The sequence below is a fragment of the Culicoides brevitarsis genome, chromosome 2 (assembly GCF_036172545.1).
Source record: "Culicoides brevitarsis isolate CSIRO-B50_1 chromosome 2, AGI_CSIRO_Cbre_v1, whole genome shotgun sequence".
NCBI classification, from domain to species: Eukaryota; Metazoa; Arthropoda; class Insecta; order Diptera; family Ceratopogonidae; genus Culicoides; species Culicoides brevitarsis.
This window is the reverse complement of record NC_087086.1, coordinates 21,164,498-21,187,530: the sequence shown is the minus strand read 5'-3', so window position 1 is coordinate 21,187,530 and position 23,033 is coordinate 21,164,498. Positions and strand designations below refer to the sequence as shown.

The window sequence follows — 23,033 nt, the reverse complement described above, 5'->3', positions numbered from 1 at the left end:
TAAACTTTTAGATGGCTTTTACACCATTTATCATCAAGTTAAAATTTTAAGCCATTTTAAAGGTAAATTTGGCAAAGAAACGAAAAATTTTACGAAATGGACAAATTTTACGAATTTAATAACAAAATTTAATAAAAGCTTTATGATTATTTTTTTTTTAAATTTCTCTGAAAATTGGTAAAATTTTAGGTATCAAACATATCATTCACAAACTACCAGTCGTAGACATCTTAGCAATTCGCCACCACTTTGAGACGAATGAAAATGAAAAATTATTAGGTATGTAAAAACCGAGTACTCTTGATTTTTAAATTATGCATATTTGACACCGCTACCTCCATAACCAAAACAAATTGTAAATAAATAACAGCGTGCAAGCATTAATTATTGTAATTTCGATAGTTTTTGGAAGAAACAATGGGTCAACCGCAGCGAAGAAAGAAGATGCACAGTGGCGACACACATCTGCGTCGTCGTTGGCGTCTAAGAAGTCGCAAAAAGGATTTGGACGAGGTTTGTATATTCCCTGGAAATTATAAATAAATCCTAAAACTTCCTTTTTTTGTCGTGCCAGATTGATGTCGATTTGAAAACACGTCCCGATGAGATGCTCAATCAAGATGTGGACTTTGAGAAGCCTGGATTCGCTCAAAATTATTGCATTCATTGTGCCAAATATTTCATTAACGAGCAAGCCATGAAGGACCACTTCAAAACAAAAGTGCACAAACGACGTCTAAAGGCACTGGAAGACGAGCCGTACAGCGTGGAGGAGTCTGAACGAGCAGCCGGACACGGCAGTTATGTGCCACACAAGAAGCGAAAAATGGAAACGCAGCCAGAGAAAGGAGAAGACAGAAAAATCGTCGTTGAGGAGGTTGATGAGTTGCCACGAAAGAAAAAGCAGAAAAAGGCTCCCGCCATGGAAACTGAGGAAATGTGATAATAAAGAAATATTATTCAAATTTGTCGTGTTTTAATTTCCCCAATATTTTGAAAAATTGTCGTCTTTAAAGGTCTTCGTCTTTTCTGAGTTCAAATTTTTTACCAAGCAATGGTCTTTTTTAATTTATTCCCCGAATGTTTCAACTCATCAACGCGGACCTCACAAACATCTCCAGGCAATCAAAATAAAACATGAGCACGTCAAGCCGTGTATAATTTCTTATTCTTACTCCATTTATTCAAAGTAATGAATGCTCAATTATTTATTTCTCATCTTGCTTAGAGAATACGTAGGTCAAATGACATTTGCCACAGTAGTGACGGTTTTCGTGGGCAGCCATGAAGACACCAGCTCCGCAGCTCTCAGCGGGGCATTCACGACGGAGACGGTGGATTTTACCATTCTCGTCAACCTAAAAGAAAACAAAAGAGTTTATTTTCATGTCTCAAAATTAAAAAAAAAATAAAATTATTACCTTGTAGTATTTCAAGACAGCGAGTTTGACCTTCTTGCGCTTGTGCTTGATCTTCTTGGGTGTGGAGTAATTCTTCTTTTTGCGTTTCTTGGCGCCACCACGGAGACGCAATACCAAGTGAAGGGTAGATTCCTTTTGGATGTTGTAGTCGCTCAAGGTACGTCCATCTTCCAATTGCTTGCCAGCGAAGATCAAACGTTGCTGATCTGGTGGAATGCCCTCCTTGTCTTGGATCTTGGCTTTGACATTTTCGATAGTATCCGAAGGCTCGACCTCTAGGGTGATGGTCTTACCCGTTAATGTTTTGACGAAAATCTGCATGGCTAATTAGCTGTAAATAAATTTAAAAAAAATAAAATAAATAAATTTAATGATTTCAATTTAAATTTCTACAAGTACTTGCTGCTTGATCTTGTAGTGTGAGTCAAGTTTCTTTACAAAGTGTTAAAAGAAAAAACACCAAGTACTGTTTTAAGACTAACTTTAATTTTCGTCTTATTTGACATTTAATAATATTCGTAGATATTTATTAAATAACACTTTAAGACGATAAATCAAAGGGAATTTGTTGCTATAAGAACCTAACGCTAAAATGAAACACTTTTGAGTTAAAATTATTTTAATGCATTTATTTTTTGTTGTTCAAAAATTCTTAAGCTAATACGTTCACACCAACAGAACTGCGTTAATACATCCATCATTTTCGGGGTTATTGGTCACTTGTGCATATTTGCCCCACACAACTTTGCCACTTTGTGTCACTAAACCGAGTTCTGAGATGTTGACCTCGATGACGGTACCTTTCGTGATGACGCCCAAGCTGGTGTACATCGGTGAATTCGGATTTTTCTTGACGCCAATGATTGGCAGGTGGAACGTGGCTCGCAGTTCGGGATGTGTAACGTGTGCTTTGTTGAAACGAAGTGCCATCGGTCGAATGAATCTCTCGTACTTTGGTGGTTTACGTGTGAAATTCTCTCCGACATATGTGACCTTTGTGACCATCCGTTTCCACGCTTTGCGATGGCTCTTGCCACTCCGTAGAACTTTGAATACTTCGGCGTCTGATTGAGCGCGCACTTTTGGAATTGGCACGTCCCATTTGCCTGCTTTCTCTTTCCGTTTCTGTTTGATCATGTTCGAAAGGACTTTAGCACTCGATTGTATGCCTCTGTCTAAGAGATATGCTGGGATCGCTCCATCTTCCACCTTTTCTGCCGTCTTCTTAACCTTCTTTTCCTCGTGCGCCTGAATCTTTTTCTTCATCTGGATCTTTTCATTGCGACGCTCCTTCTGGTACAACTTGGCCTTGATACCACGGAGCTTTCTGGCCGTCGCGGCGCGTTTCTTGGGCTCACGAGCCTCACGTTTACGTTTGCGTTCTTCATAATCCAACCGTCGACCGTGAAGCTTACGGTGACGTTCCATATACTCGTTCTGCGGCATGATTCAAGTGTGTCTGTCGCTCTAAAAAGAGAACAAAAAAAAAGAGTTTGATTAGCCACGATCCTATCCAGATACTCACAAGATACTTAAAACTACACCCCAAACAACAACTAGAGTCGGAGCATCTCAAATCGGAGCATCTGAATATGACCGCCTGACCATTTCAATTGGCAATTTCATTATTTTCTCTTACCTTCAGTGAAACTCTTTCGTTTAATTTTTTTTTCTTTTCACTTTCAGGAACTCCGATTGGAGGAGTAAAATTTAAAAATTGAAAAAATGTGGAAATCAAATCCACAAACAAAAGCTATTTGAACATGTCTATGCATGTACACAAATATGCCATGCGGCCATTATCTTTTTTTTATTTCTTCAAATTTTTGCACTTTTCTCGATATTTTTCGCGGAAATATCAGTCACAATAGTTGCTACCTACTTTATTTTCGATAATTATCTATTTTTTGGCAACAAATTCCCTTTTAAACGACTAAAACTATTTAAAAATAGGCGGAAGAAAAATTGATACGTACCAGCCGACTCGTAGTTCGGTGAAAAAGGACGTGAAAACGTGGTGCAAAGTGACAGTATACTGACGTATGACATACGAGACCCATTTCACATTCAATGAGCAACTTTAAATCCTTTGTCACATTTCTTATTTGCTGTCAAATCAAAAAAAGCATAATTAACCGTTAAGATGACAATTTTAAATTGGGCCTAAAATGAGCTAAATACGACAAAAATATATTTATTATGACTTACTGTAGTCTTTAAGGTTTTACACGGCTTAAAATTGAAATTAAATTATTTAAATTTTTGGCTTAAATTGCCTCTCAAAGACTCTATAATACTATTTTTACAACTAAACAGCTAAAATATACATTACACTTTGGTAGGTAGAAGAACTTTAAATTTTTGAGCTTTAATACATTTTTTATGGCTTCAGAGATAAGTTTGTTGAGTACACATAACGTATTCTTTACGATGCTTTTAATTTTTCAGCAAGTCCAAGGCATATCTCGTCCTCAGCTTCTAAATTGAATTTTTGTCCAATTCTTCTCATTACGGAATGAACACTTCTTTTTCTTTTGCAAAAGTTTCCGGCACAACGTATTTATACTTCAAACTTTGGATTTGCTTGAACAATCCTCTAAAAAAACCTATTCCAAATAATAACCAAAGGCCTCCGGAGATCCCAATGTGAGCTCTCCTTCGAATCTACTTTTTTAAACTTACATATGAACATATTTATTATTTAATTTGAAATATTTTTCTTTTTGTGAAACGATCATCCTAACTTTCTTTCAAATCCATTCATGAATTCCTAATTGAAGCCGGCGTATGAGTGTTGCGCACTAAAAGTGTGTCAGTACAAGTAGCAATCACATACATAATCACACGAACGAATAAATACACGATCGTCTTACTGATATTTGTCAGAATCTTAGGCCTGCGTATTGTGATCGAGAACATTTTTTTATGTACTACTTGTGTCGTCGTAGACCGCGATATGAATGAATATTGCGATATCTCCCATTAATTGACTCTTGAATAGTCTTGCCTGCCTGGTAAAGCGTTGACGGAAAACATGCGCTTGAGTTGAATTGTTGTTTTTCGAAGCTAACTTACACACAGACAGCCGCTCAGAGTTGCATGAGACACGATAATGAGTAGACAATGTCGTGAAAAATTGTGTCATTGATCTCTTGCGAAATTTCTACACTGACATTGAAATGAAATGGGTCACGGAAAGCATCGAATTTGATCAGATCAATTGTTTTAAAGATCAAGGATCAGTCATCTCACAAATCCAATGGTATTATATTGCAGAAAAATATCAAATTTCACATCATATCTGACCTTGAATGTAAATATTAATTCTTGAAAAAAAACAAAAACTTTTATTTCATCGTTTTTAATCTTATATGAAGAGCCCCTTACCTACTTCTATTATCTCTTACCTACTCCAAACACAAAAATTGTAGTAATCGTTGCTGGAAAATATTAAAACGCAGTTGTAAATAAAAGTATATTTAAAAAAAATGGATCCAAAGATCGCAGATGAGCGTTTGCCGCTTCTGAATTCACAAAAGGAGACAAAAAGTAAGTCAAAAACTAAATTCTTTTTTGTTTGTGACTTAAAATTTAAGTATTTTTTCACACAAAACTGCGAAATTATTTTATTGGAAATTAATTTCTTATCATTTTAACGATCAGTTATAAAACGATTGAAACGCATAGTTTTAAAAATTTGATGTGAATTTTATTCCTTACCGACAGAAATAAAAATTAAACTAATTGAGGACCTCCATTTCCTCCATCTGCTCGTATCCTTGTTTATTTCCATTCTTATTCAGTTCCTCGTTAATTTGCCCGGATTGCAATAAACGCGTGAGCCTTTCGACTTCTTGCAACGAGCTTGCATTCCGAATTGCCTCGCGAATCTTTTGAATTTCTGCTGGTGTTGCGCTCAACTTTTTCGGTTTGTTTTCGTCGACTGCAGCATTTGCAGCGAGTTTTGATTTCTTCGCAATCTCTCTCAATATGTTCTTGCCTTTACTGGTATTCTCGAAAAATTCAATGGCAGCTTGACGTTCCTTCATTTTGATTTTACGAAAGTCCAGTAAACGCAGTCGAGGAAATCTAAAATAACGAAAGAATTGATATTTTTTGTAAATATTAAAAAAATCCCAAAAATTACTTGTAAGCGATGTATTCTCTGTAATGCTGTTTGGAAGTAACAGGATTCGTGAGGAGCGACAAAGTTTCCAATTTTTGCAGCTTTGTGAGAGGTTTCAAGTCACTAAGCTCCTGTAAATTATTTCCCGTGAGTATTACGCTCTGTAAGCCGGGAAGTGTCTCTGCCAGGTCGTCTGCTATTCTGGTTATTCGGTTATTGTTAAGCAATAAGTTTTTCATGCGCGGCAAATAGGGAAAATTTTCCAGTTTTCGGATGTCGTTGTCGGACAAATCGACTGTATCGAACTGGTCTAAAGTGGCACCCATATTCTCAATTTGTGGAATTTTGTAGCCTAAAACATAAAAAGCATTAAAATTTGCAAGAGAAAATGGTTAAGCATTTTGCAAGAAAGTCACCTCTGAGATCCAATTCGTAATCGCGCACCGGATTTATGTACTGCATTGACTGGTTGATGAGTTCTGGCGTTAGTTTGACCATTTTTTCTACCTGTTTTGTACACTTTAAGCCAAAATATCGAGAATATTGTTGAAATTCACTGAGAAATCGTTTAAAAGCGGCTTTGTTTTGGTTAATTTTATCTGTCAAACTTGTGTCAAAATTTTTTTCCACGGAACACGGCAATCACAGTGGGACGATTTGAACATTTTTCAATAAAAAAAAATTAAAATCTTCAAAAAAATTAATTCACAAAATTTATTGACTTTTTCAATAATATAATAAAAATGTCAAGGGCATTAAAATAGAGAGACATTACTTGAAAATGGGGAAACTTCGTCCACCTGCATTATGAATATGAGTAACATTCGGTTTGGTAAGACACCATTCGTACCAAACTTGATTCTTTGAAACACATCTAAAGAAGCTCGCCTCGATAGTCTGTCCGGCTTTCAATTGCTGCGGAAATGTTATGGGAAAGTAATAGCAGTGCCACGAGATCATGCCTTCCGTATGGGTTGCAGGCAGGATACTAATCATATGTTCCTTGTACAAAGAAGCCTCAAAATATCCTAGAAAGCCATGCAACACGGCATCCACGCCAACATTGAATTGAACAGTCTTATAGCGAGTGTTGTCGATGACGGGATCGTTGTTTGGATGAGTAAAGGTGAACAACGGCTTTGGATCAGCAATATTAAAGATATTTTTGGGACAAACAATGTAGTTGCATTCGAAATCAGTTTGAATTTCACGACATTCGTCACGTGGATGATAGAGCCGATCAAGTTTCAAATTTTTCTCGTAGATTCTGCTGGACATGATGGGATTCACGTAGGACGTATACGACATTGGGATTGAGATACCACTGGGCTTCAGATGTTTTTGTGCGCCATCAAGGCATTCTGGAGAAAGCTCATTGCATCCAAAGGAACCAAGAAGCTCTGATACGATAATGTCAGCCTTTTCCGGTGGGTTAAAAACACGCATATCCTCGGCAAAAATAGTGATGTCACTCGTTGACCAAATTTCTCGTTTTAGTGCATTTAATGTGACTGTAATTATAAAAAAATAACATTTAACATTAGGCGAATAATAATTTAGTCTGAATTGACGAAAAAATTAAAAAGTAAAATATTTTGACATTTTTCTGCATTTTTTGATTAGAAAATTTTAAAAACATTCCAATTTACGTTAATATCATACAAAAATTTAATTAAAATTTTTTCGACTGTTACAATATTTTACAAAAGTTTTTTACAACAACTTATTTATCTTAAAATTGATTTATTTCCTAAAAATTGAAAAAAATAAATTTTCCAAAAAAATTTTTTAAAAAATTAAAAAAACGAAAGCTTTGATTTTAATTTTACAAGAAAAATTTTTACAAAGTTTAATAAAAATTTAAATTTTTCAAAAATGTCACAAAATTTTCTCATTTGAATTTTACCCTCTAATTTTGTTTTAAATTAAGGCAAAAATTTAAAATAATAAATTCAATCCTCACAATATTTTTCTCAATCTTCAATAATTAATAAAACTTACTAATTGCACTCGGATTCTTTTCCACAATAAAAATCTTCAACTTTCTCTTGGTTCTGGCACCAGCATTTATGCAAGCACGCACCAACGGTCCTCTGCCAGCTCCAACAATCATAAGAACCGCAATATTCGATTCTGGAATCAAATCCATCAGAGCACTCTCAATCGCCTTTTGGTAAATCGCATATTTGGCGGGATCTCGTTCAAAAGTTTCATAGGTACGGTTGCTGAGATTCTCATACAAAGGCTGTAACGGAATCATCAGTTGTTCGTAGAAAAACAAACAATTTTTCTTCGCATACAGGCTCTCGTTGATGTAAAACAGTAACGAGCTGTAGTGATCCTTCAGTGATTCCGGATCATTCGTGTTGCCTTTTAGCATGACAGTTGTAATGCCTCGCTTCACAAAACGATTGAGTAGCTGTAGGTGTTCGTAACTGAGCTCTTGATATTCTGCCTCGATGTTGTAGGAAAACATCTCAATTGGGATAATTAAGCTATGAATGGGCTCTCCAAGCCATCGTGAAATTTCTTCATTTGTAGGAATTTTCGTTGTAAATTCCAGAGCCAGCTCCAAAGTTGGTAAATAGTCAGCTTGGGCCCTCACTTGATTCCACAAGTGCCAGTCAGTCAGCTTGGTTTCCAGCAAAAAGAGACTTTGAGTGGACTGTGCATAGAGAATTCGTGATAAATTCGTAAAAGATCCACTTCCGTGAGACAATTTGTAGAGATAAGTGATGCGATTTTTGCTGATCAATTTTGCAAAGTTAATTTCTTCCAAAAGTTTCTTTTCCGTTTTTTGTCTCAGACCTTCGTGGCATGAATCCAAGCCGTTTCCATCAGTCAATCGAAAAATAACTTTTGTTTGTTGCTTATTATTCAAAAGCATCTCTTTCACAACCAATTTATGATCTGATAAAATGTCGATGTGGTAAACAATTGAGCTCATTAATTGATTTTGCAACAAACTTTGTGCATTTTGTAAGCTGTCAACACGAGTGGGATATAAAATAATTGCAGGCTCGAGCATTTCTATCACATTTAGGTACGGATATTAATATTTATTGACGAAAAAACGACACTGAAAGCCGAACAAATTGATTTTTTAGCACATTGAAGCACACTGAATTCTAAGAAAACAGTTCTAGCGCATTACGCATTAGATTTGCTTTTTGTGTTGTCTGTCGGAATTCCGACTTGAGCGCATTTTTCTTTTATGTTTTTTTTTTCAATTTTTATACAGCAGGTTTGTAAAATCTGCTATCGGTCTAAAATTATTTATTTTTGATCTAAATTAATTTTGATTGATATCAATTTTTAGATCAGATCAATAAAAATAAAATCACTTTTAAAAATATTTGAAAGATTTGCAAATCAAATAATATTTTGATTTATCACCCAAACAAAATCAGATAATTTTTTTTGATTTCTTATTTTGATCTAGATTTAATCTAGTAGATTACATTTACAAGCCTCGTTACCTACATAAAATTGGATTTTTACAATAAGTTTGTGACGTTAAATGAACTTTGAAAATGTAATTCGAAGAATCTTATCGAAAAGCTTTAATGAATAGTCATCATCCATTGATAACTCTTTCCGTCAATCGAATTTTTCAGCGATTAGATTATAGTTTTCGTAAAAGGGGTAATCCCATTTACGATTAAGTAACGGTAGCTTTCTTTATATATGACTTACACCGAAGACGATAACAAAGATCATCATAATTGCACAGTTTATCATGTTTCATACATCAATAACATCTGTTACTACGATAAGTTTTGATAAATTTTTGATTCTCTTATCTATTCAGACACCGCATACCTAACTGGTACATTACTGATAAAACAAAAAAAAAACTTGTCAATAAATGCTCCAGTATTAATCCTAATATTTGTGTATCTAGCATATACTCGTTGTTTTGTTATCAAATCTCAATTGAAATAAATAGTATTATAAAAGTACATTCGCTGAACTAAAAAACCTCAGTTTATGCTTGCACCTCGTACTGGTAACCGTCAGTTAATTCGCGACTCCGAAAAAAATTAAGTGAAATAGTAAATATTTACTAAAAAAAGTAAATTTTTCCTATAAAGTAAAAATTTACACAAATTAGCGAGTAATTGTTTTTTTTTTGTTGGACGTGGGTTTTTTCTTGTTTTCTATATAAATATTTTTTGTGGTTCAAAAGCATGGCAGTCTCTTTTCTACAATTGTCATAAATTCATATATTAAAGAGAAGAGGAATTAAAAAAAAAACGAGGAGCAAAATATTGCAAAAAAAAAACGATTGAAAATAAATTTATTCAAAAATGTTGACTGGATGGAGACTAACCTTATCAAAATGTAAGTCGTAGAAAAAATTCCCACTTCTAGAAATAAATTAGATAAATCCTTCAAACGTGACAAGAACGTTTTAACTTTCATTACTTCACCCTTTTATCAAATTAGAGTATGAAATAATTATATTATTTAGTGAAAAATTACATAATCGCTTCTTCGTTTGTTTGTTCAAGTTATTGTAAAGTACAAGCTAATAGATTAGAAAAATTCATATTAAATATTTATTAGTCTAGGTATCTGATTGACGAAAGTAAAAGTGATTTCGTAACTCAAAAGTGATAATTGTCTTAATTTTTTTTGGGACTAATTCTATGAATCAACGGTATTTAATACCCTTAACCTATTTTTTTTATTATCCGTTTTTTTCATGTCGTGAAAAAAATTTTTCTGTTCAATTGTCTTGAAATTATTTATCTTATCTCGTGTAACACACGTATATTTTCTGATCTTTTGACATTGTTCTTGATCACCGATTGATAAATTTTTATTTTATAAACGAATTTTATCGCTTGATTAGATTAGAAATTTCAATTGACTTCCATAAATATTTATCTCATTTTTTTCCGTTTTAAACTAGGTTTTTGCATTCCTCAACGATGGGTCCTTGCAATTATGGGCTTTTTGGCGGTAACAAATGCATACACCATGAGAATTTGCTTGAATGTAGCAATTACAGAGATGGTGGTGAAACATCAAGACGAAGGAACGGTAGAGGATGGATATTGTCCAGCAGCAAATGTGACTGAAGGAGGCGGTGGATCAACTGGGGGAGAATATGAATGGTCCGAGGCTCTTCAAGGTCTCATTTTGTCTGCATTTTTCTGGGGTTATGTCATCACGCACATTCCGGGCGGCATATTAGCTGAGAAATTTGGCGGAAAGTGGGCATTGAGTTTGGGTATTTTGTCAACTGCTATTTTCACGTTATTGACACCATTGGTAAGTAATGAAAATTTTGCTTTCTTTTAGAAAATTTAATTTTGTTTTTTTTAGGCTGTTGAGCTTGGCGGCGCTAACATGCTTATCGGAATTCGTTTCTTAGAGGGTCTCGGAGAGGGAACGACTTTCCCAGCATTAAGTGCTCTTTTGGCGGCTTGGATTCCATTAAACGAAAGAAGTAAAATTGGTTCTCTTGTATTCGGAGGCGGACAAGTAGGAACTATTCTAGGCACTTACTTGTCAGGGGTCCTTTTGCACAACTTTGACTGGCCCTGGGTATTTTACTTCTTTGGAGTAATTGGTCTCTTGTGGTTTATTCTTTTCGTAAGTATATTTAAATGTAATAAATATCTTGTTCTTTATGTAATTATTTATTTTTTTGTATAGACTTTGCTCTGTTATAGTGATCCAGGCTCTCATCCATTTATAAAGGACAGAGAAAAGGAGTATTTGAACAAGGAACTTGGTCAACTAACGCGAGACAAAACTCTGCCTCCCACACCATGGATGGCTATTATCACGAATGGTCCCATGTTGGCACTCATAGCAGCTCAAATTGGACACGATTGGGGATTCTTCATCATGGTTACAGACTTGCCCAAATACATGAGCGACGTTCTTCATTTTTCAATCAAAGAGGTAAGATTTTTTTTTAACAAATCAATTTTTCTTCTCTAACTTATTTATCTTTTTATTTTTTAGAATGGTTTATACTCATCCTTACCTTACATGATGATGTGGCTTGTATCCGTTACGAGTGGCATCTTAGGTGACTGGCTCATCAAAACTGGAAGAATCGGTATCACTGCTTCGCGAAAACTTTTCACAACAATTGCTTCAGTGGGTCCCGCCATTTTCATCATGCTCGCTTCTTATGCTGGTTGCGACAAGACTCTGGTAGTAGTTCACTTTACCATTGCTATGGGTATTATGGGAACATTCTATCCTGGAATGAAAGTTAATCCACTGGATTTGAGTCCAAATTATGCTGGAACATTGATGGCACTTACGAATGGAATTGGGGCAATCACGGGTATCATAACGCCTGCTCTCGTTGGATTGATGACACCAAACGTAAGGAATATTATTACAAAATTCGAAAATATGTGCTTAAAATTTAAAACTTTTTGTAGCGATCGATCAATGAATGGCGCCTTGTATTCTGGATTGCTTTTGGAGTCTTCATGGTAACAAATTTGATTTACGTTATTTGGGCCTCTGGCGAAGTTCAGCCATTCAACAATCCAAGATTACTTAACAAATCGTACGAGGAAGACGGAGAGGTACCAGAAAAGGAGGAAAAAGACGCTGATCAACAAATAGAGTATGTGAAGCAATAAAAAATAGATTACTTTCGTATTTCGTGATATTGCACACAGGGACAACTTTATTTTATTACATTGTGGTTAATAAAATAAAGATTTTTATTTATCAATATAAAATAGTGTTTGAATTTGAAGAGTTATAAGTAAGGTAAAATTTACAGTAAAAAAGGCAAATTTAACTCGGCTACTGAATCCAACATGATTTATTACTTTCAGCACATTAATCTACTACAATTCCTTTATCATAACAATCACTTATATTATAAGTATATTAGGTATCTTATATCAAATATTTTTTTCTATATAAATAATTAAACAGCAATAATCATAACATTTTTTTTGTAACAAAACATTTGTCAGTAAAACAGAATGAAAACGGCAGCAAAATGATATTTTTGGAAGTATTGAAAAAATCACAAGAATATAATTGTTAATTGTCTTAACTTATTGAAGTTCAGAAAACATATTTTGTGGCTATTTTTCTCTCTCTTTTTTTATATATGTATGCTATATATTTCAATTTGAACTTAATATTGTATTAATATTTCTTACAACTAGTATACGGATGACAATTAACACCTACAACTACAACTAATAATTATACATATATTTTTTTTTAAAATAACATCGTTATAGTTTATCCCCAGTTTTAATGAATATCGGTTTGTCCAAAAATGATTTTTTTATTTTATTCAATAACAATTAATATATTAATAAATATCAATACGTATTTTAACGATATGTTTTTTAAAGATAAAATATTTTATTGGCATTCATTCATAATTTTACGTAGAAATACTTGTTTTGTTGTTGTTGATATTCATTATTATTTTATTGAATTTATTAATAATATTTTTTTTTATTAAATATTATAAATTATGTTTTGAAATACTAAAAAAATTTTCAGTCATAAAATAGGTAATACCAATGTGGATGCGCATGGTACATGATAAATAAACGTCCTTTTGCTGTCTTTTATAATTATATTTTGTTTGTAATTATCGGTGTTTATTAAATAAAATATACATTAATAATATAATATTTGGCTTCTGGTCAAGTGTTTTTTTTTCTTATACATTAATTATTATCTTCATTTATTGTTTTCATTTTCCACTTAGTAACATTATTTTAATGTGATTATATTCTATCGTAATGTTGGAAAGAATGGAAGAGGGAAATAACGATTAACAACAAGATTAGAGAATAAACTTTTCTTTATATCGCAACATTGTTTTTTTTTTTAATTTTTTAAAGTAGTTATATTATTATTAAAATATTGGTCGAATTTTTCCACATTTACGTTTGATTATGTGTCTGATTGATAATAAATTTCATGATGATTTTCCACAAGACGGGATTTATTCCTTATCTGTAGATTCGTGTCGCAATTCTACCAGTTCGTGGGGCTCGTTGGCATCTTGTTGCTTTAATTGAAATAATACATTAAGAGGAGTTTTTAAAATTGTGCATGATAAAAATCTTACCAAGTGTGTATCGTGAACAAGATCGTTTTTGCTTAAGTGATTGACCAAAATGGTGCCTAACGCATCGCACATGACGTTAATTGTTGTCCGGAATCGATCACTGTAATAACATTAACATGTTAATAAAATCCTAAATTGTGTGTTGAAACATAACTTACAGAAGCCAATCTACAGCAATGATAATTGTGACATCCTCAGCTGGCAATCCAACGGTATCGAGTACCATGACCATCGTGACGAGGCCAGCTTGCGGCTATAACAAACGAAAAAAAAAAATAAGAATATTTTCTTAAAGAGGGATTTAATGTTGAAATATTTACGATTCCAGCAGCTCCTATACTGGCAGCAGTGGCTGTCACACTAACTGCTACAATATGTCCAAAAGTGAGGGAAATATTTCTTAGTTGCGCAATAAATAAAGCAGCTACCGCTTCGTATAATGCTGTTCCGTCCATATTGATTGTGGCACCTGTATCAATTAATCTTCATTTAGGAAATACTTTCTCATTAACGGAGCAAGAATAAAAACTTACCGACAGGAATGACGAACCGAGTGACTCGTGGATCAATTCCCATTTTATCTAAACAACCAATGGTGATTGGCATAGTTGCGGAGCTGCAATTCAAATATATAAGCATTGAACACATAAAAAAAAACTGAAAATTCTTACCTCGATCCTGTTCCGAAAGCCGTCGCCAATACTTGGCCCATTTTTGCGATGAAACCAAAAGGTTGCTTTCGAGTTACAAGGAAAAACAACACAGAAATCGTTCCGAATCCATGCAAAAAGAGACCCAGCATGACAGTAACGAAATACCATCCTAGCTGTCCAACGACTTCACTAAACGATCCGATTTCTAAAAGTTTGGCAGTTACGAGAAAAAAGACACCAACTGGAGAAATCCTAAAATCATCGATTTTGAGCAAGCATTCGATGAGTGCGTAAAATAAAATCATAACGTACCAAATTACCCAGGACGTGATGATCATCATAGCTTCCGATAAAGTTTCAAAAACATCCTGTAGCGGCTTTCCACGTTCTCCAAGTTTACCAATTGTCGCACCAAGAACAATACTGAACATTACCAAGCCAAGAACGTTTGTTCCTTGCGTGAATTCAGACGTAATTTTGTAGTCTTGGAGTGAAACTGTAAAAATTATATTTTTTGTCTATTAGAAAGTAGGTTTTATGGATTTTTTTTCTATTAACGGAGATGAAGAAATCGATTTAGATAAAAATAGCTGAAAATTCCAATGCGTAGATGTGACATCATTGCAGGAGATGTTATAAACATCGTCGACATGTTTATCACCCAAGCTAGGCAAAAGGTATACATTGAGAACGAACAACCACAAATACTTGTTATCAAGTTACTAAGAGGATATAATGATAAGTAGCATGTGAAAAGTTGAGCAAGAGACACACATTTTATATACTTTGATTCAATTTACTCTCCGTATTATGTTTGTGCTACGAGGACGACGATGGCAAAATCGAAAAAAAGGAAATGGAATTTTTAAGACAGTTAAATACTCATTTTATTATACCTTGAAGCGACAAAACCATGTTGGTAGGTATATTGCAGACTTTGGTTTGTATACATATGTGAAATGTAAATAAAATATCCACAATGGTTAGACTACTTGAACAAAAATTTAATGCCACTTGTATTTTATCATCTGTGACTTTGTGATGAATTTTTGTCATTTATGAGATTGTGTGCTGATATAAAAAACATGATAAATAAAAAATGTTGTCCCTTTTTTCGTCTTTTCTAAGCAATATTAAGACTACAAAAATATCCATAAAAATACCGATTAGTAAGAAATTAGTAAAAATATTTGAATATATAAATTTTAAAAAATTAAAAATAAATTTTTTAAAAATTTTAATTTCCCATAAAAACTACTAACTATACCTATTAAAAAAAAATTCTGATCATATTTCTGAGTTTTAAAATTTTTAGCGAGGGTTGTTAAAAATGCTAACATGCTATAAAATTCTAGTAAATCTGCTTAAATGCAAACTGATGTTCAGGCAATTTCATCTGATGCTCATTCAAATTCAGCGAAATTTTGTATGGTAAACTTGACTTTATTCAACTTCAACGCGTACCTATTTCGGTTCTAGGTAATGGTGTTAAATTACATCGTTTGATCAAAGTAGTCTATCTGTTTAGATTAAATTTGGTTAATTTCCTCTAAATTATACAGTTTCATAGACATTATGGAAAATTTTCCAGAAAATCTTCTTTCACCTACAATGACATCCCTTTTTCCAGCTCCAGATTCCATTTCTGGTCTCACTGGGCCCCAAAAATGCACAATTTATGCAGCATGGCAGTTAATTAAAAAGGACTTTCAGATACATGCACGAAATGTGTTTGCCAGGTATCATGGTTGAAATTTTTTATTCCATTTTTTTCATAAAATTATATATCATTATGCAAAATAGGTTTTTCGAAGAATATCCCACGTACCTGAACCATTTCAATGATGAAAATGAACCAAACAATAAAATTCACCGTCATTCATTGGCAGTGTTTGAAAGCCTTAATCTCTTGATTGAAATCGGATTTAACGATGTCAATGCATATGAACATCATTTGTCCGCTTTGGTAAAGTTTCATCCCAATATTCGAAGAGACGACGTGAAAAATATGTCAGACACAATTACGAACTATCTATTGGAAACGTTGGAGAAACAACGAACAAATACATTGAATATTTCCTTGGTGGCATTTTTTGAAGGAATTTGCAAAGCGTTTGATCAAATTTCTCATGTCGAAGAGGAACTAGGATTGAATGAAGCTTCATCATTGTGGTCCACAGAAGACCAAGAGACAAAATCAGAAGTGTGAAAAAATACCTATAAGGGAGGTCCTTGAAAAAACGTGGTTTCCCTAAGACAAACTGTAAAGTTACTATGGAAACACGAGGAATCGGACAATGAAAATCGGAATGAAAATCGAGGTGAATAAAAAATTCACCATCGCTACTTGTAGAGTGTGAAAATATGAATATGCGAACACCAATTTGAAAAAAAAGTGTAGCTGTGCTCCAGGTAGGTAAATTTTCTCTTTATAAAGGACACAGCGTGAAAAAATGAGCAATATACGCGAGAGGAGAATGTAACATTCATTGCCATCAGTTAAAAGCTGTGTATATCTGGCGCTCTCAAAAAAAAAATAATATCTCTACTCAACAAGTGTTTGTACATATTTGATCAAGGCAAATAAATAAATGTTTACTGACGCAATTTATCACTTTTAGGGCTACTTTAATATCAACTTTTTTTTCATAAGAAAATTATTTACTCCACGAAATGAAGAAGGAAAGAAAATGTGCGATAAAATGTAATTTCAAGTCAGCACCTTGGAAGACTAACATTTTTTTTTTATATAAATGAGAATTAATTACGTCACTGTTCTCGCTCAAAACATCAACAAATGTTAGGTCACTCGACGTAATAGTACGGCAAAAAAAAAATAGTGTGTAAAGTGAGGATTTCCTCAATTAAATCTCTTTGGGTGACGACGACACATATAACAAAAAAATATCATGGTATGTAAGTGTTATGTTTGTCGCTGTCTTTTATGTATTTCAAATGGAAAAAGAAATTTTTTATAGATATATGAAAGAAGCTTAAAGGAATAAAGCTTATCAATATTCTTGTAACTTTAACTTTTTTAAATCTATCACTTTGGCACTTTTGGATATGAGCCTTTGTTAATACTCTTGAGCTTTTATACTCCAAAAAAATATTTATTTTTGACAAATTTTCACCTAAAGTTTTTTTTTTATTAAGGCCGCTCCAAATTTTTTTTCCAAAAATTGAATAAAATTTTTAAAAATTTTGTAAAATTATATGAAACTAAACAGAAAACGGTCTATTTTCAGGAGTTTTTAACTTTTTTTTGGTCCCACTCGCTTTTTAGGTTTAAAACGGGACATTTGGAGCGACCTAAAATGCAAAACAAATTATTTTAAAGTTTTAAAGCCTCAATATTTATAAAAATTTAAGCTTTTAGTGCCGAAAGCCAACTCATCATATAACGAATAAAATATTTTTTGTGTCATTTTCAGTCTTTTCGTCGTATTTTCATAGTAATAAAGTTTAGTAGTAGAAAAAATTACTTACCATTTCTTCCATCAGCAGGCGGTTGTAGAACGGTTCGGAACTAAAAAAAGTTACTTTGAAAAATAAACTTATAAAAATCATATGAGCCGCACTTACTTGGAAAATAGTCGCTTGAATGATATTTGGTGGAAACAAGTTTCGAATAAGATCGAGCAAAGTATCTGCCGTGAGTACTTGTCTTGGCGGTGGTTTATCCTTTGTAGTATCATTAGCTAACCCACCTTGTCCGGGTCTCACTGTACACACGAGAATAATGCCGAGAATGACGGCACAGATAGTAGTTGTGAAATAATAAACAATTGATCTGATGAAATATTTAAAAAAAAAAGATTAAAAATCAGCCGGAATTTTCGATTTACAATAAAAATTACCTAAATGCAATTTTTTTCGACATGCTTAAATCTAGGGCACCAATAGCACTGGTGATACTCGATACTAGTAATGGAACAATTAAGCACTTTAGCATGCGTAAGAATAAGTCGCCGGGATACTGTATGTACATAACTTCGCGTTCTGTCCATGGTTGCTCCCTGCTTTTTAGTGCTAACCCAAGACCAGTACCACCAAATACGCCGACTATAGTGAAGATAGTGAGGAGGTTTGTGTTAAGAAATTTTTTCCATCGGGATGTTGGTCTGGAACTGTTACAAGTTCCATACGATGTCGACATATTATGTGGACCTAAAATTTTAATAAAAGTGTGTCAAAAGTCTTTCCCGATATGTTTCAAATGATTAAGAAAGCAGAGTTAGGACGGTTCCAATTAAAACTCAATAGTTTGTCTAAAAAATTTTGAAACAAAATGGGGAGAAAAATAAAAAATGCTTTAAAATAGGAATTTAAGATCAAGATTTGAAATCAATTGAAATCAAGATTTAAAAATAATATTTTTTACTTTCATGGGAAAGTATAACAAAAATTTAAATTTTAAAACGCAGAATAAATAATTAAAAAAAAAACCACTAATATAAGCAATTTTTAATTTTGACGATTAGATTTTTTTTCAACATTTTAAATATTGAGAAAAAAATTATCTTAACTTCTTAATTTTACTAAAATTTGCTAAATATACCAAAAAATCGATCATTTTGGTCTTAGTTTGATTTTTTTATGTGCCCCATGTTATGTCATTAAATGGAACATCAGACTTTATTATTGAGTTTCATTGGAAGCAGACTAATAGACATGAAAAAAAAAGAAAAAATGTAATGAAAATAAAAACGCTTCATATTTGGGACTCCATGAACTACAACAATGTGAAAAAAAGTTCGTGCCTTAATTAAAATTGTCATTTATTGACTTCTTTCATTACATTGTTGCCAATCTGGAGTGTTCAATCAATATTGATGAAAAAGCTCGATTTTATCTAAATGTCAACATGAAAGAGTTTTTTAAAAGGTGAATTGTATCCCTTCTAATTTAGTTTAATTTTCCAATCAAAAAAACGTAAAAATATGCTGATACATTTTTTTGTGTAATTAAAAGAAATATGTAGTGTTAAATATTCATTCATTAATAACACTTTTGTGATTTTCCATCACAGTACGATAAAAATAAACTTTTCTAATGACATAAATTTAAATAATGCGAAGCCAAACAGTCAGAAATAAAGAAATCTTATAAGAGATGTTCCATTACTGCAATTTGCGCAACTTTTTCTGACATTGATTAATTTTTTTCCCGTTGAAAACATTTTTTTAAAGCATCAATTCGCAGAAAATCATCGACAAACAAAGTGCTTGACGTGTAATGTCAACAATCTCCAAATGATTTCCATGGAAATCGAAGATAAAAAAGAACACAATAAAAAATACAAACACATCACGTTTCTCTTCTTGAACAATTTAAAAGAGAAAAAAAGGAAGAAAATACCAAACCACCACTTGAGTAAACCAATTTGAGAATCTCAAATATGTTGACTCCTTCACGACCTATATTTATTTCCTTCGTGGTATTTTTTTTTCATTGTGCTTGTCTATTATTATTTTCTATTGACAGAAGATCCTTTTTTTATTAACATTTTCAATGTTGATAAGTTGGTGAATTAATAAAAATAAAAAAAAAAAAAAAAACAAATAAACATTGGCAGAGAAAACCCCAAATTGTTGCCATTTCTTTGGTTGGTTATTATTCGAATGTTTCAGAGTGGAAAGATAACGAAATTACATAGTGAGTTCTGATTTTCTTTTTTTTTTTGGCATGATTTATCATATAGGTTGAAAGACAGAAAGAGAGCCTGATAACGTCATCGTTATTTTTTTATTTGTGGATCAAATTATATTTTTTTTTTATTATTTATGTTCTTTTGCTCGTCTTTCATTTTGCTTCGTAGCAAATAAAATAACGAAATTTGAGAACAATAATGATAATAAAATGATAAACTTTGTTTTTGTGAAGAAATGAAATCGGATAATTACTGCAATAAATTTCGCTTGAATTAAGTGAAATCAGCCGAGAGACAAGTTATATAACAATAGACTTGTGACAACAAAAGAGTAGCGAAAAAAATCTTGATGATAAGAAACACCTAAGCTTGTCAGAAAAAGTTGACATTAGCTAAATATTTATTTTGCCACTTTATTGGGCGAAATTAGGTCTTGATCGAAAATTTTATTATATTTTGCTTACTTTTGTATAAAAAAAAAATTAATAATTAAAGTTGAAGATTATTAAATATTTTTCAACTCAAATTGATAATTTTTCATAAAAAAAATTATTAATATTATTTTCTAGTAAAAATTTGATGATTTATAAAAAAATTATCCACCACTAATGTATTAAAATTCGAACACTTTCTAGCATTTTTAATTCTCCTTTCCTAACTTTTCTAAAATTTTTTCAAAATATATATGGGAGGAAACAAAAAACATTTTAAATTATTGTTGTTGCCATATATGAGTTTAAAAAAACTTCATGAGATTTATCAAATATCAAATAAATTTAATTACTCTTTATAAAAAAATGTGACCAATATTTTATATCAAATAATATTTGTATTAATAAATATTGTATCACATATCAAAGTACATGCATTTGTGCGGAAATATATAATTTATAGAAAATTGCAACTGTTGCATATCATTAATTTGGTATGGTTGATGGTGTGTGCGATGCGATAACATCATATATAAAATTGAACAAATATGATATTTCACCATTTTCAGACAGGGGTCGACGCTTTCTAATAATCGTACATGATGAAGAGACAATGATATAATTGATATCAAAATCATGCATATGACACAAATTCATTTATGAAAAAAATTAAGTCGCAGCTTCTTGCAAAAAATACGCATTTAACCTATGACATCATTTTGTGTCGTCATTCATCCTGATGTCGTTTTTATTTGAATAAATAAAGAAAACTTAAGATTTTATTTGGGGAGTGTTCATCTCAAATTGAATTTTCTTCACTTTGATGCACTTCATGTTTTTTCCTTTGTGCTCAATATTCTTTATGGCAACATTTCTTTTTGTATGTTGAATATTTGCATAGAAAAATTGTTTTTTCTCTTTATTGTTGAAAAAACACGGGAATTGATACGAATTTGATTCACGTGTAGATAAAAGCAGTACGGCGTGAAATGAGTTTTTCTTGATTTTTCTTCCTCGTCAATGACATCAGAGAAGTTTATAAAAACTTTTTTTTTTAAGTTTTATCATTTATGTAAAATGAAATTGAGTCAGAATTGAAATTGATGAAACTACAAGTGACATACAAAAACAAATAGAAAAGTCTTTCAACCACTTGTTGATAAGAGAAACACTTGTAAATCTTAAAGCACAAAAAGTTTTTTATTTATACGCCTTACAGATTTTTTCGATCCTTTGATCTTTTCGTTCGTTCTGTTGAGATATTTTTTTTTCACCAGCTTCATTTCATTTTAACTTTTTCAATTTCAAACTATTCATTTTTTTTCATTTCACATTACATCAAATTTTATACGTATTTTTTTTTATTATTTGAACCAGTTTAATTTTGGCTTTTTTCACAACATATATTGCGATACTACATGTAAATCGCAATGGGCATTTATCGCTGTGTGCGCGCAGTTGTGATAAAATTGTTTAACGAACCCTTTTCTATTAATATTCAAATTAGCATCCGTTTTATTCATGATGATGGGCATAACACATAAATGATGGAATTTGATCTTTTGATTTCTTTTTTTTATTTTTCATTCACTTTTGCAATAATATTTTATTTTTAATATTTTTTTCATAGGAATAAAAAAAATCACTGGAGTCCCTTATAAAAATAAAAGAAATTAAAAAAAAATAAATTACCGCAGTAATAATTTTTTAAAAATATTAAACACAACTAAAAGTTACATTTTAAATACAAAAAAAAAAAATCACAAAAATAATTTTTATAACGCTACTGACCGTTGATTATTGTAAATGACGACTAAAACTTACACTGAAGTTTAAAGTATTATGAAACTATATTATATTTATTTGTTTGTGTGTATATCTATGAGATCCGCACACAAAAATGCACTTTTCTATAACGATCTGTTGCTTCACTCGTTTTTTTTATAATGTGACAAATGTTGTGTGATTTGTGTTAGAGATGCAGTATATATGATGAATTTAGAACTATTTTGATGTTTATTAGTATTAATAATGATTAATGTAGAGAGTTTACACACACGATAAATGATGAAAATGATGTTTCCACGATTACCTTCCGTTCTAGACTAAAACATTTTTACCACGAGATTGATTGTGGAACCCCTTTTGTATATCATTCAACATACACTACTTCGTTTGCTTTGAATGAATGCACGAAAGCGTATTGTGTGTTTGTGTAATGTTACTTCGTTTTACAGACTATTATATTCGCATAATACTCCGTCTTGATTTTCGCACACACGTATATTTTGAAGTGTAAAAACCTAGAATAGGCAAATATGAATTTTTATTTTTTGCAACAAGTACTCCTCAAGTTGCTGCTTCGGATTTTTTTTTGTCGCACACACACACAATACAATACACCCTAGTATTTTACCCGTCCACGGTTGGAATTTTTTTTTTCGAAAAACGAACGTTTGGTGTGCGCGCCTCAAACTGAATGAAACCGTCGAGAGAAAATACATCTTTTTATCTTCCATTCTATTTTTTTTTGTACATACCCATATTTGCAACAATCTGTGGCGCGTACACGTATTATCACTCTGCTGTTATCACTACTATCACGCAAGAGATGTTACCTAGGGGACATCTATCTACGCTCTCATTCTCCCCGCTTTTTT

The 23,033-nt window shown here is 32.3% G+C and overlaps 8 protein-coding genes across 13 annotated transcripts; 3 read left to right on the top strand and 5 right to left on the bottom strand.

Annotated features, from left to right (window-relative positions):
- Positions 1–341: 341 nt before the first annotated feature.
- On the top strand, positions 342–959 carry LOC134829758 (zinc finger protein 593 homolog). The gene is made up of 2 exons (XM_063843002.1): positions 342–513; positions 575–959. The coding sequence occupies exons 1-2, from the start codon at positions 418–420 to the stop codon at positions 941–943; spliced, it is 465 nt and encodes a 154-aa protein (XP_063699072.1). The 5' UTR covers positions 342–417; the 3' UTR covers positions 944–959.
- Positions 960–1,146: 187 nt separating this feature from the next.
- LOC134829757 (ubiquitin-ribosomal protein eS31 fusion protein) lies at positions 1,147–3,506 on the bottom strand. The gene is made up of 3 exons (XM_063843001.1): positions 3,398–3,506; positions 1,422–1,752; positions 1,147–1,358 (listed from the first exon to the last, which is right to left on the bottom strand). The coding sequence occupies exons 2-3, from the start codon at positions 1,740–1,742 to the stop codon at positions 1,209–1,211; spliced, it is 471 nt and encodes a 156-aa protein (XP_063699071.1). The 5' UTR covers positions 1,743–1,752; positions 3,398–3,506; the 3' UTR covers positions 1,147–1,208.
- Positions 2,030–3,446, bottom strand: LOC134829754 (ribosome biogenesis protein NSA2 homolog). Its single transcript, XM_063842999.1, has 2 exons — positions 3,398–3,446; positions 2,030–2,888 (listed from the first exon to the last, which is right to left on the bottom strand). The coding sequence occupies exon 2, from the start codon at positions 2,865–2,867 to the stop codon at positions 2,088–2,090; it is 780 nt and encodes a 259-aa protein (XP_063699069.1). The 5' UTR covers positions 2,868–2,888; positions 3,398–3,446; the 3' UTR covers positions 2,030–2,087.
- A 791-nt stretch (positions 3,507–4,297) lies between the features above and the next one.
- On the top strand, positions 4,298–12,263 carry LOC134829753 (putative inorganic phosphate cotransporter). Of its 2 annotated transcripts, none has more exons than XM_063842997.1 (6): positions 4,298–4,970; positions 10,466–10,827; positions 10,882–11,151; positions 11,215–11,466; positions 11,530–11,901; positions 11,961–12,263. In XM_063842997.1, exons 1-6 carry the CDS (start codon positions 4,910–4,912, stop codon positions 12,165–12,167), a joined length of 1,524 nt encoding a protein of 507 aa, XP_063699067.1. In that variant the 5' UTR covers positions 4,298–4,909; the 3' UTR covers positions 12,168–12,263. The 2 variants fall into 2 exon arrangements, with proteins under 2 accessions (XP_063699067.1, XP_063699068.1); XM_063842998.1 differs by lacking the exon at positions 4,298–4,970 and adding an exon at positions 9,505–9,891.
- Positions 5,017–6,138, bottom strand: LOC134829755 (probable U2 small nuclear ribonucleoprotein A'). The gene is made up of 3 exons (XM_063843000.1): positions 5,964–6,138; positions 5,569–5,899; positions 5,017–5,510 (listed from the first exon to the last, which is right to left on the bottom strand). The coding sequence occupies exons 1-3, from the start codon at positions 6,043–6,045 to the stop codon at positions 5,162–5,164; spliced, it is 762 nt and encodes a 253-aa protein (XP_063699070.1). The 5' UTR covers positions 6,046–6,138; the 3' UTR covers positions 5,017–5,161.
- LOC134830913 (protein arginine N-methyltransferase 5-like) lies at positions 6,238–8,655 on the bottom strand. The gene is made up of 2 exons (XM_063844527.1): positions 7,549–8,655; positions 6,238–7,058 (listed from the first exon to the last, which is right to left on the bottom strand). The coding sequence occupies exons 1-2, from the start codon at positions 8,573–8,575 to the stop codon at positions 6,319–6,321; spliced, it is 1,767 nt and encodes a 588-aa protein (XP_063700597.1). The 5' UTR covers positions 8,576–8,655; the 3' UTR covers positions 6,238–6,318.
- A 308-nt stretch (positions 12,264–12,571) lies between the features above and the next one.
- LOC134829607 (excitatory amino acid transporter 3) lies at positions 12,572–22,821 on the bottom strand. 5 transcript variants are annotated; one of them, XM_063842777.1, is made up of 11 exons: positions 22,431–22,821; positions 18,150–18,459; positions 17,875–18,082; positions 17,779–17,818; positions 14,602–14,785; positions 14,308–14,541; positions 14,170–14,252; positions 13,957–14,105; positions 13,795–13,889; positions 13,637–13,736; positions 12,572–13,576 (listed from the first exon to the last, which is right to left on the bottom strand). In XM_063842777.1, exons 2-11 carry the CDS (start codon positions 18,446–18,448, stop codon positions 13,511–13,513), a joined length of 1,458 nt encoding a protein of 485 aa, XP_063698847.1. In that variant the 5' UTR covers positions 18,449–18,459; positions 22,431–22,821; the 3' UTR covers positions 12,572–13,510. The 5 variants fall into 5 exon arrangements, with proteins under 5 accessions (XP_063698847.1, XP_063698848.1, XP_063698850.1 ...); XM_063842778.1 differs by having other exon boundaries at positions 22,466–22,821; XM_063842780.1 differs by lacking the exon at positions 22,431–22,821 and adding an exon at positions 22,198–22,373.
- On the top strand, positions 15,901–16,498 carry LOC134832332 (uncharacterized). The gene is made up of 2 exons (XM_063846317.1): positions 15,901–16,028; positions 16,093–16,498. Exons 1-2 carry the CDS (start codon positions 15,901–15,903, stop codon positions 16,496–16,498), a joined length of 534 nt encoding a protein of 177 aa, XP_063702387.1.
- Positions 22,822–23,033: the final 212 nt, after the last annotated feature.

Coding starts and splice junctions, on each gene's coding strand:
- LOC134829758 (XM_063843002.1), top strand. CDS start 418: ATGGGTCAACCGCAGCGAAGAAAGAAGATGCACAGTGGCGACACACAT. Junction 514..574: donor GCAAAAAGGATTTGGACGAG/GTTTGTATATTC, acceptor TTGTCGTGCCAG/ATTGATGTCGATTTGAAAAC.
- LOC134829757 (XM_063843001.1), bottom strand. CDS start 1,742: ATGCAGATTTTCGTCAAAACATTAACGGGTAAGACCATCACCCTAGAG. Junction 1,359..1,421: donor CTGTCTTGAAATACTACAAG/GTAATAATTTTA, acceptor GTTTTCTTTTAG/GTTGACGAGAATGGTAAAAT.
- LOC134829754 (XM_063842999.1), bottom strand. CDS start 2,867: ATGCCGCAGAACGAGTATATGGAACGTCACCGTAAGCTTCACGGTCGA.
- LOC134829753 (XM_063842997.1), top strand. CDS start 4,910: ATGGATCCAAAGATCGCAGATGAGCGTTTGCCGCTTCTGAATTCACAA. Junction 10,828..10,881: donor TCACGTTATTGACACCATTG/GTAAGTAATGAA, acceptor TGTTTTTTTTAG/GCTGTTGAGCTTGGCGGCGC. Junction 11,902..11,960: donor TTGGATTGATGACACCAAAC/GTAAGGAATATT, acceptor AACTTTTTGTAG/CGATCGATCAATGAATGGCG.
- LOC134829755 (XM_063843000.1), bottom strand. CDS start 6,045: ATGGTCAAACTAACGCCAGAACTCATCAACCAGTCAATGCAGTACATA. Junction 5,900..5,963: donor TTACGAATTGGATCTCAGAG/GTGACTTTCTTG, acceptor TTTATGTTTTAG/GCTACAAAATTCCACAAATT. Junction 5,511..5,568: donor AGAGAATACATCGCTTACAA/GTAATTTTTGGG, acceptor TCGTTATTTTAG/ATTTCCTCGACTGCGTTTAC.
- LOC134830913 (XM_063844527.1), bottom strand. CDS start 8,575: ATGCTCGAGCCTGCAATTATTTTATATCCCACTCGTGTTGACAGCTTA. Junction 7,059..7,548: donor AAAGAATCCGAGTGCAATTA/GTAAGTTTTATT, acceptor TTATAATTACAG/TCACATTAAATGCACTAAAA.
- LOC134832332 (XM_063846317.1), top strand. CDS start 15,901: ATGACATCCCTTTTTCCAGCTCCAGATTCCATTTCTGGTCTCACTGGG. Junction 16,029..16,092: donor GCACGAAATGTGTTTGCCAG/GTATCATGGTTG, acceptor TATGCAAAATAG/GTTTTTCGAAGAATATCCCA.
- LOC134829607 (XM_063842777.1), bottom strand. CDS start 18,448: ATGTCGACATCGTATGGAACTTGTAACAGTTCCAGACCAACATCCCGA. Junction 14,542..14,601: donor ATCACGTCCTGGGTAATTTG/GTACGTTATGAT, acceptor CGATGATTTTAG/GATTTCTCCAGTTGGTGTCT. Junction 14,106..14,169: donor TCGGTTCGTCATTCCTGTCG/GTAAGTTTTTAT, acceptor TAATTGATACAG/GTGCCACAATCAATATGGAC.